We start from the raw sequence: 20,345 nt of genomic DNA on the forward strand, positions 1-20,345 counted from the left end.
TGCCAGCTGCGGGAGGAACCCGTCTGGGCTGCGGGAAAGCCACCACGGTTTGTGCAGCCGCAGGTGAGGCATTTCTGACAGGGCCCCTGCCCTGGGGCAGTCACAAGAGCAGGTGCAGGCACGCGGGCGTGCGCGCGGTGGAGACAAGACGGGGGAAGGGAAAAGAGAGGAAGCGGGGGACGCTGGGACTTGTAGTTCGCGTGTGGGTGCGTGCCCTGGGGAGCCGGCCGCGGACTCTATTTCCCAGCATGCCTCGCTCGCCCTCTGCCGTCACCTTGAATTTATCATCGGAGCCCCGCCCCACCGCGCCAGGGATGGCGTCAACCTGGGACTAGTATTCATGAGCCTGCCCCCTTCGCTCCTCCCTGACTGCTATTGTAAATAGAAGGTTGGAGTTGCTTAATATTCATGAGGCTCTGGGGAGGGGAGGCGGGAAGGCGGCTCCTCTCTCTCTCTCCCTAATGGCGCTCGCGACAGCTGTGGAGCGCGGCTGAGCCGAACGCGCGGAGACACCGACCGACGGAATGTTCCCAATTGCTACATAATCCGCCTCTGGAGCGCGGCGCCTCTCTCCGTTCTGTTTCCCCACCCCCTCCTCCTCCGGGCTCCGAGCGGCGCTGCCCCGGGGAGGAGGCGGCATCCCCGGCCCCCGGGCAATGGAGCCCGCGCAGGAGCGAGCGAGAGAAGCCCCGGCGGCGCCGCGGAGCAGCAGCGGCGCGGAGCAGCAGGGCAGCTCCCCGGGCGAGAGGAGCCGGGATACGCCGAGCACCGAGAGTAGCGCGGAGCAGCCGGGCGGCGTAGAGGCCGGGCAGCGAGAAGGCAAAGCAGCCGGGGGGCCGCGGAGGAGGCGAGGGGCCGCTGGAGGTTTCACTCCCCACGCTGCGCTGGTGGCCAACGGGACTCAGGCTGCTCCCGGCCGGGGCAGCAGCGCCAACTCCCTGCTGCTGAGGAGGGGGAGGCTGAAGAGGAATCTTTCTGCTGCCGCCGCCGCCTCCTCTTCCCCGGCTGCCCCTGCCTCGCTTGGCACCCGCAGCCTGGACAGGAAAACGCTGCTGCTGAAACCGCCCCGGCAGCTGCAGCCGCTGCAGCCCCCGGAGCGGGACTGGGTGCGGCGGGACCTGCAGCGGGGCTGCGTCCATGTCTACGAGCGCCACATGTCCTACCTTCGCCCGGTGCTCTGCACGCTGGAGACCACGGCGGCCGAGGTGGCGGCCCGGCTGCTGCAGCTGGGCCACAGGGGGGGCGCCGGTGTGGTCCGGGTGCTGGGTAGGGCGAGCTCGCAGCCTCAGCAGGAGGCGGCAGCATTCCCGGGGGAGACACTCTCCGGTGCCGCGGCTGTAGCAGACCTGGGCAGCCTGACCCCGCCTGCAAGGCAGCAGCGACCGGAGCACGATGAGAGGCCGAGAAGCCGCCGAGGGACACGGCACGAGTTGGCCCGGCAACCGCCGGGGGACAACAGGGAGGCGACCCGACCCGGCCGCCTGGCATTGAGTGGCAGCGCCGGGGAGTGTAGCTGGGCAGATCCCCGGCCGAGTCCCTTGTCCTCCGACTTCAGTCCCAGGGCGCCGCCGCCAGCCGAGCTCTACCTGGCTGGGCCGCCGCTATCCTGCCCCTCCCTCCTGGGCGAGCTGGGGCTGGCGGGCTCCGACACCGAGAGCTTCAGCCTCAGCCCCAGCGCGGAGAGTGTCTCCGATCGCCTGGACCCCTACAGCAGCGGCGGCGGCTCGTCGTCCTCCGAGGAGCTGGAGGTGGATTCTGCTGCGCCAGCGGGGGAGGGGGCAGGTGTGGGGCCGGGCAGGAGCCATCACCGGCCGGGCGATTTCCCCTCGATGCACCCCCTTCCGCGAACAGGGCGTGCGGGAGAAGAGCCCCACGGGGTAGGGATGGCTGCGGCAGCCCCTGCCGGCTCCAAGGTGTCTCACTTAGGAGGAGAGGCGGGCGCCTTATCTCCCCTGCCCCCGGCCTTGTACGTGCAGTTCCACGGGGAGATCAGCCGCCGGCTGGAGGCACACGAGAAACCCCTGCAGATCCAGAACGACTACCTGTCCCAGCTGGGTTTCCGGGACCTGTGGAGGGTGCAGGAGGAGGGCATGGACTCCGAGACCGGCTGCCTCATCCGCTTCTATGCAGGTGAGCAAAGGGGTGTGCCTGTAACAGGGCTGGCTGGGTGCGGGGACAGCTCTGCCTACCAGAAAGACCAACGCTAACCTGTGGGGTAACTAGGCATCCCCAGTTGAGTACCAGGGGACTTACTTTAAAAACTGCACCTGTGGACTGTTTGCTATAGTGGCACCAGAGACATGCTGGGTTAGCCTGTATTAATTACAGTGTATTTTTAATGATATAGCTCCCAAAGTGCTAGGTGCTTTACATAAATATGGTGTCACTCTGCCGTGAAAAACTTACAATGATTATCTTCCGTCCCATTTATTTGCCTTACCAAATTCCACACCCCAGGAACCCCGCCGAGAAACCTGATTAATATTCCATTATCATTTATGTGGCTAGACTGTCATGAAAACCTATCAATCAACTTTAGCAAAAGCCTCTGTTATCCAAAACTCACGTTATCTGAGCTTATTTAATGTTTCTGATGCTGTTTGGGTCATGAAGGTTGTACTGTAGTGTTGAAGAGGTTTTTTCCTCCTGCTACATGAAATTTAGCATCTACATTTAACCTTAAATGTAGAAGTTCTAATGTATTGTTACTTCTGTCTTCCACAACTCTTTGTTGGGCTGAAAAGGCAAAAAAAGAAGTATATCTTAAATATTAACTTGCATCATACAAATAACTTAGCAGTATATTATACATGGCTTTCAACTGTTTCTTCTTAAAACATGAAGCTGAGGGGAGGGCTGCATAGAGATGTGTAGTAAAGATGGATCTTCAAACTTTAACCACTTTAGGCTTGTAATTGTACAGGTAGCACCAGTAGTTCCTGTGAGTTCATAGAAGTGCATATTGCTGAAAACTAAATTCTGTATTACATTAAAAAAAATTGTTGAAAGTAACTGCAGATGTTTGAGCAGTTTATACAGAACAGTCCTGTCTGTATTGAAAGAATAAGACAATAACCACAGAAGTGTGTGTAGGCAAAGTAACCTTTAGGAATATATGTATCAAAATCTTGGTCACATAAACTAACTTTTTAATGAAACTTTGCTGTGTGGCTTCCCAAGCAGAACTTGGCAAGTAAGTTGCTTTTAATTTTTGCACTTTAAATATGCACAATTTTGTATTTGTGGTATCTGCTTTAAAACATGCTGTCCCAATTGTGTTACTGACTTAATGTAAAATGTCAACCAAATAGTTTGCATTTAATTTCCTTGCCCATCACTTTAGAAATGAAGGGAGAGAAAAGAACAATTGAACATTCAAATACAGTACGTGCCATGCAATAAGTGAGTTTATTTCAATGTGCATATCTTGTATCTTGCAAGTTAGTACTCTAAGGGTATGTCTACATCTACAGTTTTGCAGCGCTGGTTGTTACAGCTGTATTAGTACAGCTGTATAGGGCCAGCGCTGCAGAGTGGCCACACTTACAGCAACCAGCGCTGCAAGTGGTGTTAGATGTGGCCACGCTGCAGCGCTGTTGGGCGGCTTCAAGGGGGGTTCGGGGAACGCGAGAGCAAACCGGGGAAGGAGACCAGCTTCCCCGCGGTTTGCTCTCGCGTTCCCCGAACCCACCTGCAAACCGCAGGGAAGGAGACCTGCTTGCACGGGGGGTTCGGGGAACGCGAGAGCAAATCGGAGGGAAGGAGAACTGCTTGCTCGGGGTTTGCTCTCGCGTTCCCCGAACCCCCCTGCAAACCGCAGGGAAGGAGACCTGCTTGCTCGGGGGTTCGGGGAACGCGAGAGCAAACCGCAGGGAAGGAGACCTGCTTGCTCGGGGGTTCGGGGAACGCGAGAAGCAAAACCGCAGGGAAGGAGACCTGCTTGCTCGGGGGTTCGGGGAACGCGAGAGCAAACCGCAGGGAAGGAGAAACTGCTTGCTCGGGGGTTCGGGGAGCGCGAGAGCAAACCGCAGGGAAGGAGACCTGCTTGCACGGGGGGTTCGGGGAACGCGAGAGCAAACCGGGGAAGGAGACCAGCTTCCCTGCGGTTTGCTCTCGCGTTCCCCGGACCCCCCTGCAAACTGCAGGGAAAGAGACCTGCTTGAAGGAGAGGCTCCTCAGGTATGCTGGGATACCTGCTTATTCCACGGAGGTCAAGAAAAGCGCTGGTAAGTGTCTACACTTGATTACCAGCGCTGGATCACCAGCGCTGGATCCTCTACACCCGAGACAAAACGGGAGTACGGCCAGCGCTGCAAACAGGGAGTTGCAGGGCTGGTGATGCCCTGCAGATGTGTACACCTCCTCAGTTGCAGCGCTGTAACCCCCTCACCAGCGTTGCAACTTTGTGATGTAGACAAGCCCTTAGCCATTTGATAGAAAATAACAACATAACATGTTGCCACTATTGGACTTGACCATGAAACTTGTTTTCTATTGTGTACTACTTAAAGCTACAGTACTGAGGCAGCAAAATGGAAAAAAGTGTACTAACAGTAATACACTAGATCAACTCCCCTCCCTTTTCAGGTGGTCTGATGCTTAAGAACATAAGAATGGCCCTACTGGGTCAGACCAAAGGTCTGTGTAGCCCAGTGTCTTGTCTTCCGACAGTGGCCAGTGCCAGGTGCCCCAGAGGGAATGAACAGAACAGGTAATCATCAGGTGATCCATCCCCTGGTGTTCATTTCCCAGCTTCTGGCAAACAGAGGTTAGGGACACCATATCTGCCCATCCTTGCTAATAGCCATTGATGTACCTATCCTCCATGTATTTATTTAGTTCTTTTTTGAACTCTGTTATGGTCTTGGCCTTCACAGAATACTCTGGCAAAGCGTTCCACAGGTTGACTGTGCATTGTGTGAAGAAATACTTCCTTTTATTTCTTTTAAACCTGCTGCCTATTAATTTCATTTGGTGACCCCCCTAGTTCTTATGTTAAGGAAGTGTTGTTTACTACTTCTCATATCTACTTTCTCTATATCAGTCATGATTTTATAGACGTCAATCATCTTTCCCCTTAGCTGTCTCTTTTCCATCCTGAAAAGTCCCAGTTAATATCTCCTCATATAGAAGCTATTCCATACCCCTAATAACTTTTGTTGTTTTCTGAACCTTTTCCAATTTCAATATATCTTTTTTTTTGAGATGAGGCGACCACATTTGCACACAGTACTCAAGATGTGGGTGTATCATGGATTTATATAGCAGCAACATGATATCTTCTGTCCTGTTAGCTATCACTTTCTTAATTATTCCCAGCATTCTGTTTGCTTTTTTGACTGCCGCTGCACATTGAGTGGATGTTTTCAGAGAACTATCCACAATGACTCCAAGATCTTTCTTGAATGGTAACAGCTAATTTAGACCCAATCATTTCATATGTATAGCTGGGATTATGCTTTCCAATGTGCATCACTTTGCATTTATCAGCATTAAATTTCATCTTCCATTTTGTTGTCCAGTCACCCAGTTTTGAGAGATCCTTTTGTAGCTCTTCAGTGTGCTTGGGTCTTAACTATCTGTTGTAATTTTGTATCATCTGCAAATTTTGCCACCTCACTGTTTACCCCTTTTTTCAGATCATTTATGAGTATGTTGAATAGGACTGGTCCCAGAACAGCCCCCTGGGGGACACCACTATTTCCCTCTCTCCATTCTGATGCTTCCTTCAGGTTTCTAGCATGCACCATAGCAGTATTTTCACTGCAACTAGAGTATTGCTCAGTGCTGGAGTTCATTGGGAGGGGATAGATACCTTGGAATCAGAAATTTTAAAACTGTTTCAGGTGGTTGTAGACTTAATGTCTTAACTATGCAATAAGGTGTAATTAAGCAGGTCTCTTAAGGAATGTCTCTTTTTTTCTAAACTCATTACTTCCACTCCCACAGTTAAGTGGTAATACACAAATTTGCTCCCAAATGTGGTAGCAACTGTGTTTGCACTTCTGTGTGCTTCACAAACTGCACATTATTTAAATAAAATAAAAGTTAAAAATCATGAGCCTTTTACAGTCTTGCTCACACCCACTTACATATTTTAACGTTAATGCGTGACTATTTTAATATGAAAAGATCCATAGAATGCCAACATTATTTAGGCATGGGATAATCTTTGTGCTTTTATCCACTTGATAGAAAACTTAACAGCTTGTAAAAGCTGAATTTCCTGGCTTTAAAACACAACTTTGTAGGATAAGTACATAGTATGGAGTATGTAGTGGATTAAAGCAAACTTAAATTTGAGTTACACAATCTCAAATATTGATTAGCAGGCCATTTTTTAGCACTTTCAAACAAAAAAAACTTTCACTCAGTTTAAATTCATATTTCTCAGGATGACGTGTCCTAATAACCAAAGTAGGAAACACCTATCATGAGATGTCTATTATAGAACGACTACATTAATTGATAGCCTGTGCCATCCAAAACTAGTGATTAAAAATAATGGACAACATGTAATCATAACAATTTCAAATAGCAGTCTTAGAAGTCAATTAAGTAGCCATCTCCTATTTCTCAGGCAAACAAGTGTAACAGTAACCAGTAGTGGTGAACAGACAATAAATGCACAGAGAAACAAGATGGATGAGGTAATATCTTTTGTTGGACCACCTTCTGTTGGTGAGAGAGACAAGCCTTCAAGCTTACACAGAGCTCTTCAGATCCACTGAGAGAGATTACCTCACTCACATTGCGTCTCTAATATCCCGAGACCAACACAGCTACAACAATACATACAGTAAATACACAGGACAGAATTAACACAAAATGGCATAAGGAAGTGTTGAATTATTCCCTATGACTGTCTGGTCCCTTATATTCTAGTGGAGGGCTTCACCTAAGAGGGGTGGAAGGAGCAGATGCCCCTCACATGGGATATTTCTGTTTGTGATAAACAGTGTGGTTACAAATGGTGACTCCTAAAGACCCTGAGGGCTGCTCTAAAACTGTGCACCCCTTGCCCCCTCTGGCCATCATTCTCTTGGGTGGTGCACCACTGGATGTAGGTGTTGGTTGCTATCTACTTTTACAATTTCCTGCAGATGCAGTAGGAATTGGTGTAGTCTTTTCCTGATCACTTTTACCTTTGCTTCCCTGATATACTAAATTTGTGTGTTACCAGAAACATGCCTATACAAGGTGAACATGAGTAATAAACTGCATGGTTACTAAACTGAAATTTACAAGGGTAATGTCCAGATCTTAGAGTGATCCCTCTAACTTTAGAACATGACAAAACCTATTATCTTAACACCACTCCCTTCCCCCCCCCCCCCCAAAACAAATCTTTGGAAAAATTGAAGAAAAAAGTTTTCTCCCTTTCATAAAAATGTTTAACACTTTAAGTGGAGGAAGACGTTGCAACACTTAAATGTACTTAAAATATAGGATGCTAGTAGAGTGCTACATTTCTCTGTGTGGAACTGCAGCTTTTATTAAAAAAAATAAACAAAAAAACCAAGCAAACAAAATGCTGAAACATGTCGCTTGACATTTTTATGGCAGAGTTCTGTATTCTACATGTAATTAGTAGGAAGCATGTTTATCTTAGCTCACTTTAAGATGCGGCTTGCACATTTGCAGTATTTCTCCATCGGCCGTGCTCCTCTTATTTTTAAGATCATGGAGATGTTTAACTCTTGTCTTAAGCTCTGTAACATTTAAACCTTACAATATAACTTGTTGAAGTGAAACACATCTTTTGGGCCTTAAGGGCCTGATCCTACTCCCATTGTTTTCACTGTGAGCAGAATCAGGCCTTAAGTGACTAGTCATGCACAGTAACGTTGTGCTTTGTGGGAATCTATTTTTAAGACTTTCCTCAAAGTCCAAATATTTAACCACATCCTTTTAAATTAAAATTTAGTATCTTTCTGCTGAGGTATTATTTTACTGGATTATGGAACTCAGTAATAATCCACAGTGCAATTATACTTGTGATATTGTAGCTGTGAGACTGATTAGATCAGAGTTACTAAATTATTCCTTAAACTGTAAGAGTCGCTTTGATTCAACATGCTTTTTGAACACCAAGTATAGTGTCCCTTAATGTTCTGTTTGCCAAAAAAAAATCTTGTGAAACATTTTCCTAATGGACTGGACTTCTTAAATTTTCAATGCAGGCAAAATTGTGCTGCTAGTACAAATAATTTTAAAATGACAGCTCATTTTGGACTAATTAATTTGAGTTTTCAGATTAAAAGGGTTTCCTAAATTTATTCATGCTGCATTCTGAATCTGCGCACTGTAAACAATGTGTTCTCTGAAATGATTTCTGAAAACTTTTCTTTTGCGACTGGGATTTTGGGGTGGCTTTTTGGCACTTGCTGAAATGTGGCATTACTTTTGCCCTGAAATTCAGTGTGAGTCATGAGGCTTCCATACTGCTGGTGTCATCAAATACCACTTTTCAGGAAAATTGCCTATAGGCAGAATATTACAACTGGCATTTCTCAATAAAGAACTTTCATTTCAAACATGGTTGTCAGATCTTATTTGAGAAATGCTCCTTGCCCATATGACCTTTCCGAAAGCAGTGTTGAGAAAAATATGTTCAGCTTTATATCAAACTGTATTTTGATGTAAAATATGTCAGTCTTCCATTCTTGTCTCAATTTTGGGACAATTAAGACATCAGTCAACTGGAATGATCCAACTGGATTAAAAATAGTCAGTTATTGAAGCTGGAAATGTTAATGTTACTATGTGTGCAAGAACAGGTTTTAGATACTTAATGTTATGTGACACACGGGCTTTCTAGAGTGTGGCACATGTGGAAATGGCTAGACTTATGTATATTTTAGGAATAGTGTGGAAGTCATGATTCTGAAGTTGTGCCACTTTGTGGTAAAGAGAGAGTGAATAATTTAATACAACTGTAGCAAAATACCCCTCTACCTCAATATAACGCTGTCCTCGGGAGCCAAAAAATCTTACTGCATTATAGATGAAACAGTGTTATATAGAACTTGCTTTGATGCACCGGAGTGTGCAGCCGCCACCCCCCTCCCCCCGCGAGCACTGCTTTACTGCTTTATATCCGGTTGTATTATATCGAGGTAGAGGTGTATTTGCACCTTTTTTCTTTGGGAACTACTAGTGGTCTTAAACTGAGTTCACCAAACACAGTGCATAAGCGTAAAACTAGAAATGTACTATTAAGGTCTCGCTTTCTTGTTGGTTTTGCATCACTGTTTTTTGTTTTTAACTCCATTATTTTATTTAATGTAATACACCCCACTTTCCCCAAAGACATCATTGAGAAGGTGAGCTCTTTGGTGTGTTAACTTAAACATAACTGTACAACCAAGCACTTCAAAGAAAACAGTTTTTTGCTTGAACCTTCCTACTTATTTTCTTTTATTTTTCCTTCCTGTTTGATGTAAATTGTATGTACACTGATCACTTGCGTAAGAATTGTCGTAGTGCATCAGACCAATGATCCAGATGCATCTGGCAGTTGGAGGTTTGGGGACATCTAGAATATGGGATTATGTTCCTGACTAACATGGCCATCGATGGACCTTTGCTCCATGAACTTATCTTATTCTTTTATGAGCCCAGTTATGCTTTTGGTCTTCACAGCATGCCCTTGCAACGAGTTCCACAGGTTGACTGTGCATTGTGTGAAGAAGTACTTCCTTTTGTTTGCCTTAAACCTGCTGCCTGTTTAATTTTATTCAGTGATCCCCAGTTCTTGTGTTCTGTGAAAGAGTAAATAACACTTACTTTCTCCACACCATTCATGATTTATAAACCTCTGTGATATCCTTCCCTTAATTGCCTCTTTTCTAAGCTGAGCAGTCCCAGTCTTTTTTTCATCTGTCCTCATACCAAAGTTGTTCCATACCTATAATCACTTTTTTTGTTGCTCTTCTCTGTACTTTTTCCAATTTTAATATATCTCTTTATTGAGGTGCAGTGACCAAAACTGCATGCAGTATTCAGGGTGTGGGTGTACCATGGATTTATATAGAGGCATTATATTTTCTTTTTTTAATCTATTCCTTTCTTAATGGTTCCTAACACTTAAGTGTTTTTTTTGGGAATGGAAGGGAGATAGGGGATGGATGGGACTGCCACAGCATATTGGGTGATGTTTTCAGAGATTTTTCCGCAATGACTCCAAGATCTTCCTTGGGGGGTGAAAGCTAATTTAGGTCCTGTCATTATTGTATGTATAATTGGGATTATGTTTTTGGATGTGTATTACTTTGCACTTATCAGCATGGAATTTCATCTGCCATTTTCTTGCTCAAGTCACTCAGTTTTGTGAGATCTCTTTCGCAGCCAGCTTTGGACTTAACTATCTTGAATAATTTTGTATCACTTGCAAATTTTGCCACCTCACTGTTTATCCATTTTCCAGGTCATTTATGAATATGTTGAACTGAACAGGTTCCAGTAGAGATCTGTAGAGGGACCTGGGGTCCTGCTATTTACCTCTGCCCACTATGAACACTGGACACTTACTCCTACTTTTTTCCAACTGTCTTTTTAACTAGTTACTGATCCATGAGAAGACCTTTCTGCTTATCCCATGTCTGCTTACTTAGCTCAAGAGCCTTCTGTGTCGGACCTTGTCAAGGGTTTTTTTTTAAAGTCCAGATACACTGACCGGATCACCCTTGTCCACATGGTGGTTGATTCCCTCAGAGGATTCTAATAGATTGGCAAGGCATGATTTCCATTTACAAAAGCTCCAACATATTGTGTTGATCTGTGTCTGATAATTTTGTTGTTTACCTAGTTTCAACTAGTTTGCCTGATATTGACATTAAACTTACTGGCCTATAATTGTCAGGTTGGTCTCTGGAGCTCTTTTTAAAAAATAAAATAAAACAGATGTTACATTAGCCACCTGCCAGTCACCGTGTACAAAAGCTGATTTAAGCAATAAGTTCCATACTGCAGTTAGTAGTTTGCAATTTCATATTTGAATTCCTTCAGAATTCTTGGGTCAATACCATCCGGTCCTGGTGACTTCTTATTGTTTAATTTGAGTTTCTTCCAAAACCACCTCTATTGACACCTCAATCTGGGGCAGTTGCTCAGATCTGTCACCTAAAAAGAATGACTGGTGTGGGAATTTCCTCTACGTCCTCTGCAGTGAGGACTGATTCAAAGACTTCATTTAGCTTCTCTGCATCAGCCATATCTTGAGTGCTGCTTTAGCACCTTGATCATCAATTACCCTGCTGATTGCTTCCTACTTCTGATGTACTTATTTTTATTTTTTTTCTCCCTTAGTTTTTATGTCCTTAGCTAGTTGCTCTCCAAATTTGTTCTTGGTTTGCCTTCTTAAATTGTGGCAAGCTGAATAAAAATATATACCCCTTTCTGTTTACCTCACTAGGATTTGACTTCCCATTTTTAAATGATGCCTTTTTGTGTCTGACTTATTTTTACTCTTTTTAACTGTGGTGGCATTTTTTTGGTGTTCTTACTTCATTTATGTATTTGGAATATACATTTAGTTTGAGCCTCCATTATGGTGTTTTAAAATAATCTCTGTGCAGTTTGCAGGCATTTCACCCTTGTGAGTAAGGGACACATTCCTGTGTCATGCAGTAGGAGAAAACATTGGTAAATACTCACACCTCAGTGAGACCAGACCTTATTAATCTTGTTTGAATCTGAAACATTTAACCTTGGTATGTTAAGGTGACTAAATGTCCACCTCTGAAGTTACATTGGTTTCCTTGTCAACAAGTTAAAATGATTGAATCACTGTTAGATGGCAGTAGTTCAGCTGATGTGAAGACTTAGGGCTTGGCTACACTGAAAAATTGCAGCGCTGTAAAGCCACTACCAGTGCTGCAACTCACTCACCATCCACACTTGCAAGGCACATACAGCGCTGTATCTCCCTGGCTACAGCACTGGCTGTACTCCACCTCGGCCTGGGGAATAATGACTGCAGCGCTGCTCTGCCAGTGTGGCCACCAAAAGTGCTGTTGTTGGCCTCCAGAGGTATTCGGAGGTATCCCAGAATGCCTGTTCAGCCACTCTGCTCATCAGTTCGAACTCTACTGCCCTGGCCTCAGGTGACCCGCCCTTTAAATGCCCTGGGAATTTTAAAAATCCCCTTCCTGTTTGCTCAGCCAGGTGTGGAGTGCAGTCAATGAATCTTTTGAGGTGATGCCTCCATACGCCAAACGAGCCCCAGCATGGAGCAATGGCGAGTTGCTGGACTTCATCAGTGTTTGGGGGGGAGGAAGCTGTGCAGTCCCAGCTGCACTCCAGCCATAGGAATTACGATACCTATGGGCAGATATCAAGAGCCATGCTGGAAAGGGGCCATGACTGGGACGCGGTGCAGTGCAGGATTAAAGTGAAGAAGCTACGGAGTGCCTATTGCAAAGCCCGCGAGGGAAACTGTCGCTCCGGTGCTGCCCCCACGACCTGCCATTTTTACAAAGAGCTGGACGTGATACTTGGGAGTGACCCCACCGCCAATCTGAGGACCACGATGGACCCTTCAGAGCGAAGGGGGAGAGGAGCAGGAGGGGAGAGGAGGAAACCGAGAGTGAGGGTACTGGGGTGGGGGGAGACACCCCGGAGTCCCTGGAGGCATGCAGCTCTTCTCAAGCCAGGAGGAAGGTAGCCAGTCGTAGTAGCCGGTACTTGGTGGAGAGCAAACAGAGGAGCGGGTTCCCGGTAAGCAGCTTTTATTTTCAGGATGGAAATGTTTCGGGAGAGGAGGGAGGGTTAAGGCTGCATGCATGCATGCCTAGGTGTGGAATAACGCGTTGATGTGGTCTATCACATCGTGGTAATCGGCCTTGGTAATCTCCTCAAAAGTTTCAGCCAGAGTGTGGGCCATGCACTTGCGCAAGTTTATTGGGAGAGCCACTGTGGTCCTTGTCCCAGTCAGGCTAACGCGTCCGCCCCACTGTGCCGCGAGGGGTGGGGGGACCATTGCTGCACACAGGCAAGCTGCATAGGGGCCAGGGCGGAATCTGCATTGCTGTAGCAGACCTTTCTACTCTTCCCAGGTGACCCGCAGCAGCGAGATATATCTTCCAGGATCAACTCCTGTGGAAAATGTTGGGAGAGTGTTCAGTGTAGGTGCCTCCTGCTGCTGCTTGCTTTCCCCAATGCACAGAAACTCTGAGGAAAGTACAGCCTTGAAGCAATCAGTCCCCGTTACTCACCATTTCGGGGCTCCTGTGGGTTATGTGCGCTCTCTTTGGCATTGGAAAATTATGCTATTGTGAAGACTGTGTAAACTCCTTCACTGTGTGGGAATAACTGTCTGATATAAAAAATGCTGCCTCTGTTAAGTGTTGCCTTTTTTGCCTTTCCACAAGCAACCTTGAGATCTCAGCTGCCTGTGTTATCAACAGCTCAAAGACTCCAAAATCTCTGGAAGAAGCTGCAAAAAAGCAAAGAAGACATGCTGCAAGCAGTTATGGATCACTCTGTCACAGAGAATCAAAAACTGCAGGACTGGAGGGAAAGGGAAAGCAGGATCCGCCAGAAAAACGCAGCGGCCAGGAAGAAAAGCACAAAGCAGCTGATAAGCATCCTGGCGTGCCAAGCGGACTCTCTATCCAGGCGCTCGTAGCCATGCAGGCGGAGCAGTACTGTGCTGGCGCGCCCCCCCTCCCCCCCCATCCCAAAGCTCTTTCCCTTGTGCCCCAATGTCAGCTCAAAACCCCCTTCCCCAGCATCCAGGTTCTTACCACCACCAGCTGCCTCCAGCACCTGTACGTTCACCAACCAGCCCTGAGAACTATGACCCTTACCCTCTGCACTCAACCCCCATCACCATGCAGTATAGGCATCCTGAAGTGCAACAGTCATTGCACAGCACTCCAGACAGGACATATTCAAACCTGAGACTGTACAGTTCCCCACCGCACCCCTCTGCCCTTTTAGGTTCCCAAAATGTTGCGTGTCTGTTAATGAAGTTATTTTCTTTTCAATAAATGAATTCTTGGCTTTGAAAACAGTCTTTATTGCAGAAAGTCAAAGATACTTTAGCCCAGGAAAGAAACAGGCACTGCAAATCAGCTTAGGAAACAGATTCCTACTGACATTGTAACCACTGCACTTCACTCCCGTGCAAGGCACCAAACATTACTGTTAGTTTTCAGCCTCAGATTCGTCCCTCAAGACACCCCTAATCCTTGCAGCCCGGTGCTGGGCCTCTCTAGTAGCCCTACTCTCTGGCGTTGCAAATTCAGCCTCCGGGCGGTAAACCTCAGAGGTCCATGCCTGACTGAATCTTTCACCCTTCCCTTCACAAATATTATGGAGGGTACAGCACGCGGATATAATCATGGGGATGCTGCTTTCCCCCAAGTCTAGCTTCCCATACAGAGATCGCCAGCGCCCCTTTAAACAGCCAAAAGCACACTCCACAGTCATTCTGCACCGGCTCAGCCTGTAGTTGAACCGGTCCTTGCTCCTGTCAAGCTTCCCTGTATACAGTTTCATGAGCTATGGCATTAACAGGTAAGTGGGGTCTCCAAGGATCACAGTGGGCGTTTTGACGTCCCCTACTGTGATCTTCCAGTCTGGGGAAAAAAGTCCCTGCCTGCAGCTTCCTGAACAGGCTAGTGTTCCAAAAGATGCATGCATCATGCACCTTTCCAGGCCAGCCTGTGTTAATGTCAGTGAAACACCCATGGTGATCCACAAGCGCCTGGAGAACCATAGAGAAATACCCCTTCCGATTAATGTGCTCGATGCTAGGTGGGGTGGTGCCAGAATAGAAATATGCATCCCATCTATCACCCCTCCACAGTTAGGGAAACCCATTTGTGCAAAGCCATCCATAATGTCCTGCACATTCCCCAGAGTCATGGTTGTTCTTAGCTGGATGCGATTAATGGCCCTGCAAACTTGCATCAACACGATTCCAACAGTCGACTTTGCCACTCCAGACTTCTTCCTGACCGATCGGTAGCTGTCTGGAGTTGCCAGCTACCAGATTGCAATAGCCACCTGCTTCTCCACCGTCAGGGCAGCTCTCAATCTTGTGTCCTTGCGCCGCAGGGTGGGAGCGAGCTCCTCACACAGTCCCATGAAAGTGGCTTTTCTCATCCAAAAGTTCTGCAGCCACTGCTTGTCATCCCAGACCTCCATGACGATGTGATCCCACCACTCAGTGCTTGTTTCCCGAGCCCAAAAGCGGTGTTCCACTGTGCGGAGCATTTCGGTGAATGCCAGAAGCAATTTAGTGTCATACATGTCAGGTGACTCGCTATCATCGTTTGACTTCTCATCACTTTGGATCTTAAGGAATAGCTCAACTGCCAAACGTGATGTGCTGGCGAGACTCGTCAGCATACTCCTCAGCAGTTCGGGCTCCATTTCCCACAGAAATCATGCTGCACAGGATCCGTTGAGAGAGTCAAGATGGTGCCAAACATGGATGGAAAAACAGGGATTGCTGGGATGTGAAGCAATGCATCACGGGGCAGTGGGACAGGAAGCAGAATGACCCGCACCCTCTGCCCCCTTCCCACAACCCACTGTGCCAAAATGAGATGAGGTGCACTGTGGGATAGCTGCCCATAATGCACCACTTTCAGCACCACTGCAAATGTGGCCACACTGCAGTGCTGGTAGCTGTCAGTATGGCCGCACTCCAGCGCTTTCCCTACACAGCTGTACGAAGACAGCTGTAACTCCCAGCGCTGCACACCTGCAAGTGTAGCCAAACCCTCAGTTGGTGTTATGAAGCCGGGGGCTACAGTATGTGCAGGCTGTTCAAATAGTGGAGGAGGAGCCACACTGATAACATTGGAATGCTGTTGTAGCTTGAGTTGATATGCAACAGCTGCAAGTCCCATGGTGTTTACAGGTCTCTCACAAATCCTAGTGCACACTTGGCTAGCTTCCATTATTTATAAGTACATATGAAGAAGTTAAAATTTAAATATCTCAGTATTAAGTAAATTGTAAATACTGCTATATTCTGTAAATATTTAGTATTTAGAATGTTTTAAGTGCTGAATTTCACTACTGATGCAGTATAGAACATAGTATTATTTTTCTTCATATTTCTTACGTTATAAATATCTGATATTCTGACTTGCCCTTTTCCAAATCCCCAAGAAGATCTCACTTTTGGAGTTCTGTGGATAAACCCCCTCTTGATGATGCTGTCATTGATAAACACCCTCTATGCATTTAAACATCCATCTGTTCCATTAAAACGTTAGAAGTCCCATGCATCTGTCATAGGAGAACACGGCCTCATAAAGGCAATATCAATGGGGCAAAAGGAAACTAAAACCCTTATACAAAACAATATTAGCAACTGGCTTTTACTGACTGAGAAGTATTTACTGCTTTATTGGTCTAATGAGACAATGTAAAGGAAGTTTCTTTTTTAAAGACATAATTATATAATACAGCTGTAGTGAATGCGTCTATGGAGTTGTCTTAAAATTTATTTCTGGAAAATGTACACACAGTGCACTTTTTCACTGTTTTCTACTTTATCTTAACAAATTCTTTTGGGTTTCCAACACCTACAAGAAAGCTTCCCATTTGTATTAAATTGTTTAATTTTGGAGTTTAGTTTCACCTCTGATTATTTTCAAGTCCTCATTTTGCACTTCCCTTTGATTTTTAAAAGACAGACAATTTGAAGAAATTGATTGACAAGATATTTTTGTTGCTTAAATGAGAATTTTAAAAATCCAGTTACTAGTGCCTGTGCTGACTGTTTCTCTTTCCTTTTTCTTTGGACTGTGGAAAATCAATGGAAAAAAGATTTTTTTTGTTTTTGTTTTATAGTTCATTATACTTTTGTAGATTGAGTTTTTATTGGTTGGTTGTCTGGCTCATTTGTTGTGTGTTTTTAATTTTAAAAAAATGTAACTTCTGGGCCAAAAATGCACATTGTGCTCCTGTGTCTAAACAACTCTTGCAGAACTTCTTTGGTGTTGAATTGGGAGCTGGATGCTCTGTGCCATTGGAGTCCATGGCAAAAGCTTCTTTGGTTAAAATGGGAACAGATTTTGGCACTTGGGGTCTGTTCCAATTCCAGAATTGAATCAACCCTTTAATGAGCAGACAGATGGAACCTTCCTCCATGCTAACATCTTTTAAAGGTTGAGTTTTGGATGGCTTACCTGGCAGCCATTTAAAAAAAAACTCAGGAAGCTGAAACTGTGCTGCTAATTGTATGAGAGAAATGTGACCCACTTCCACCACCCAACTGACTATTAATATTTCATTAAAAAAAATCACTCTCCAAAATGAATGTATTTGAATTCTTTACATAGTTTTTGGCCTTCGGAAACTTTGGGGCAATCAGTTTATTCCAATGGTTGTTGCAGTATTAACATCTCATAGAAGGTAATCTGTTGCTTGTTCAGTTTGAAATTCTTTTTTTAGAGCTTTATGCTCTTGGGCTTCAAATACATTGTGTAATATGGGACTTGCCTCCAGAAATAAATACAAGTAAAAACCTAATGTGTTCCCCCTCCCCACCCCACCCCCCAACCAGTGTGGCTAGGATTAAACCCACATAGACTATTGTACTTAACCATTCAAGTTTAAGGTGTTATGGTATCTAAACCACAGTTTCAGTTTTTATTTGGTGGCATAATGTTAAATATATTTTTACAACAAAGATGTTGTTATAAATATAAATTACATTACACATGTATACAAGGAACAGCATCAATTGCTTCTGGAATGTGACAGCGGCTTTAACTGCACAAAGCAACGTTTGTGAGCTGGAAATGAATAACAATATTGTGTCCAGTTGATATTCTAGGGGGAATTTAGGTAGGTAGAATAACTACCCAAACGTCACTTGCTCTACTGCCCATGCTAACACACCTATTTTGAAAAATAACAATAACTGTGATCCCGTATTGAGTCTTAGATGGAAGATACTACCTGTAAAGGCGCCCTGTGCCCCTTCCTCAACAATGCCGTGCATGGTCATTGACTCAAAACCACTGAATTGTCAGTGCCACTTTTGCCACAATCTGGGTTTTATTTGAAGATCTCCTGTTCAAGTGCTAACTAGATCTTATCCCGTTCAGCTTAGATGTTGTATCTTCACAACTGTAAGTGGCATGGCTGCAGATGATATACATTCTGGAAGGATGTGAATGAATCAAACTGTCTTATTCTCCTTCCGTTTTTTCAAAATATTGCTATTTAATATATTTAATATTCAATAATTTGCATTTAAAAAGAAACAAATGTCTCTAAAAATCACATCTGTTTTAGCCTTTAAAAAAAAATTGCCTGGGGTCGGGAATGGTTGAATTTGACACCACAGCATGCCTATAGGTTTTTTATTGGTAGGAAACTAGAATTTCTCCCAACTGGCTTTTGTGGCCATGGGTTGATTGCTGAAACTATTCATTCCCAAATGAGCCAAGCATTTCTTAGTGTGACAGTTGGTTTTTTTTTTTTATGCAGTCAATAAAACTTTCAAATGAATATTAAGAAGTAGAATTCTTTTTAATTGTATCTAGGCTTGGTTTTTAGGGTAAAAACTAAAGAGTGAAAATAGTATGGTATATACGTGTACGCTTGTCTTTTTAGACAGACAAAATATGTGAATTTATGTATGGAATACATCTCTGGCTTAAGCGTGTAACTCAATTAAGGAGGAGCTGTCAAAGGTAAATTTGGTCCTGTAACTTGTATTCCCTTGATGAAACACTGAATAACTAATAGCCCGAAGTCAGTGGGTGTATGTCAATTGATTTCCATGGCCTTTGGATCAGACCTATGGTCAAGGTTGACAATTTTCTGGGGAAAAACTAGTTTAGGACATGGTGATAGGAAATACCAGCTTAAACCCAGTTTACACTGGCAAACTGGGAAAAAATAATTGCACCGGTGTCCAGCAAATTCAGCAAGCACATAATGAATCTTTTCAAACTTTGGGTACATCCATTTAGAACTCAGACACAGGCTCTGTCTATCCCAGTGGTCCCCAAACTTTTTAACTTTATACCTTGAACCCTCCTGCCCCTGAGCTGGGGCTGGTAGCGGGGCTGCAGCTCTGGGAGGGGGGACATGGACAGGGCAAGGGGGCCGAGGCTGGGAGTGAGGCCAGGAGTGGAGCTAGGTGGTGCTTCCTCCTCACCCTCTCCTTATGGGGGTGTGCCCTACAGTTCGGGGAGCTCTGGTCTATCCACTACATCAGAGGTGGTCTTCTGCTGCAGAATATTGCATGACCAAGTGGACCTGGACTCTGCATGCTTCTGACTGCTCAGTGCTTCAAGCCTACAACTCCTGAATTATTGTCGTTTTCATATAATTGGATGTTTTGGCTTTTGTAATAGTGAGAACTGAAATGAGTCATGACATGTGTAACTTCCTTGAGAAAAATATCAAACCAAAATGCATCCAGACATTCCAAGGCTCAGCATTATTACAGATTAGAATTATGCCCACTGCAGTTCTACTTTTTATTTGTGTAATCCTAAATCTACTGCCTTATGTAACTGCAGTTTGGGTATGTAACTAAACTAAGTGTAATAGGGTGTGCGCATTAACAGCACAGTTTTTAAACTAGAAGATGCCTTAAACTGGGGCTAATTTAGTCTTTCCTGGGGCAGTAAAAACCATGATTTTACTTAGGATTTACCTGAGGTGTTTTGTACTATGCCATCCCTGCCCATAGTTCTCAAAACCAAAAAAAAAAAAAATAATCCCCACCCCCACAGCCACCTTCCCACTACAGTTTTGCAAAATGCTCATTTACTTAGCTGCCCTTCCTAGAGTTGTAGGGTCAAAATATGTCTTTAAAAGATATTCCCAAAATAAATACATTTTAAGACACCAGACGCTAATAACAGATTTATTTCCTGTAACACAAGTATTGTTTTAAAAACTTCCTTGAGCATAAAAAAAACACTTTTCCACTGAGTAAGAGTGGAATGGAATAGAGTTGTTGCAGGATAATAATTTGTATTTCATCAAAGATCTGATAGATCCGTGCTGTAACAGCACAAAGTTTTTTTTGAGTCAGATTATTCTTTGCCTATAAACAAACAGAGGCATCCTGCTTTCCCCAGTCCGTCTATGCACAACTCACGTTATTGAGTTAGATATTTTCTCCTCCCTCTGCATGTGCATCATAGACTCTAGGACTGGAAGGGACCTCGAGAGGTCATCGAGTCCAGTCCCCTGCCCTCATGGCAGGACCAAATACCATCTAGACAATCTCTAATAGACATTTATCTAACCTACTCTTAAATATCTCCAGAGATGGAGATTCCACAACTTCCCTAGGCAATCTATTCCAGTGTTTAACCACCCTGACAGTTAGGAACTTTTTCCTAATG

The 20,345-nt window shown here is 45.0% G+C and overlaps 1 protein-coding gene across 1 annotated transcript in view; it reads left to right on the top strand.

Moving 5' to 3' along the window:
• Positions 1 to 424: 424 nt before the first annotated feature.
• The window catches only part of PHLPP1 (PH domain and leucine rich repeat protein phosphatase 1), a 231,634-nt gene continuing 211,713 nt past the window's right edge, over positions 425 to 20,345 (top strand). The window contains exon 1 of the mRNA XM_050939834.1: positions 425 to 2,130. Within this exon, the coding sequence (XP_050795791.1) occupies positions 657 to 2,130 (1,474 nt within the window). The 5' untranslated portion in view covers positions 425 to 656. The remainder of the gene's footprint in view (positions 2,131 to 20,345) is intronic.

This window comes from Gopherus flavomarginatus, chromosome 2 (genome assembly GCF_025201925.1).
Source record: "Gopherus flavomarginatus isolate rGopFla2 chromosome 2, rGopFla2.mat.asm, whole genome shotgun sequence".
Classification (NCBI taxonomy): Eukaryota; Metazoa; Chordata; order Testudines; family Testudinidae; genus Gopherus; species Gopherus flavomarginatus.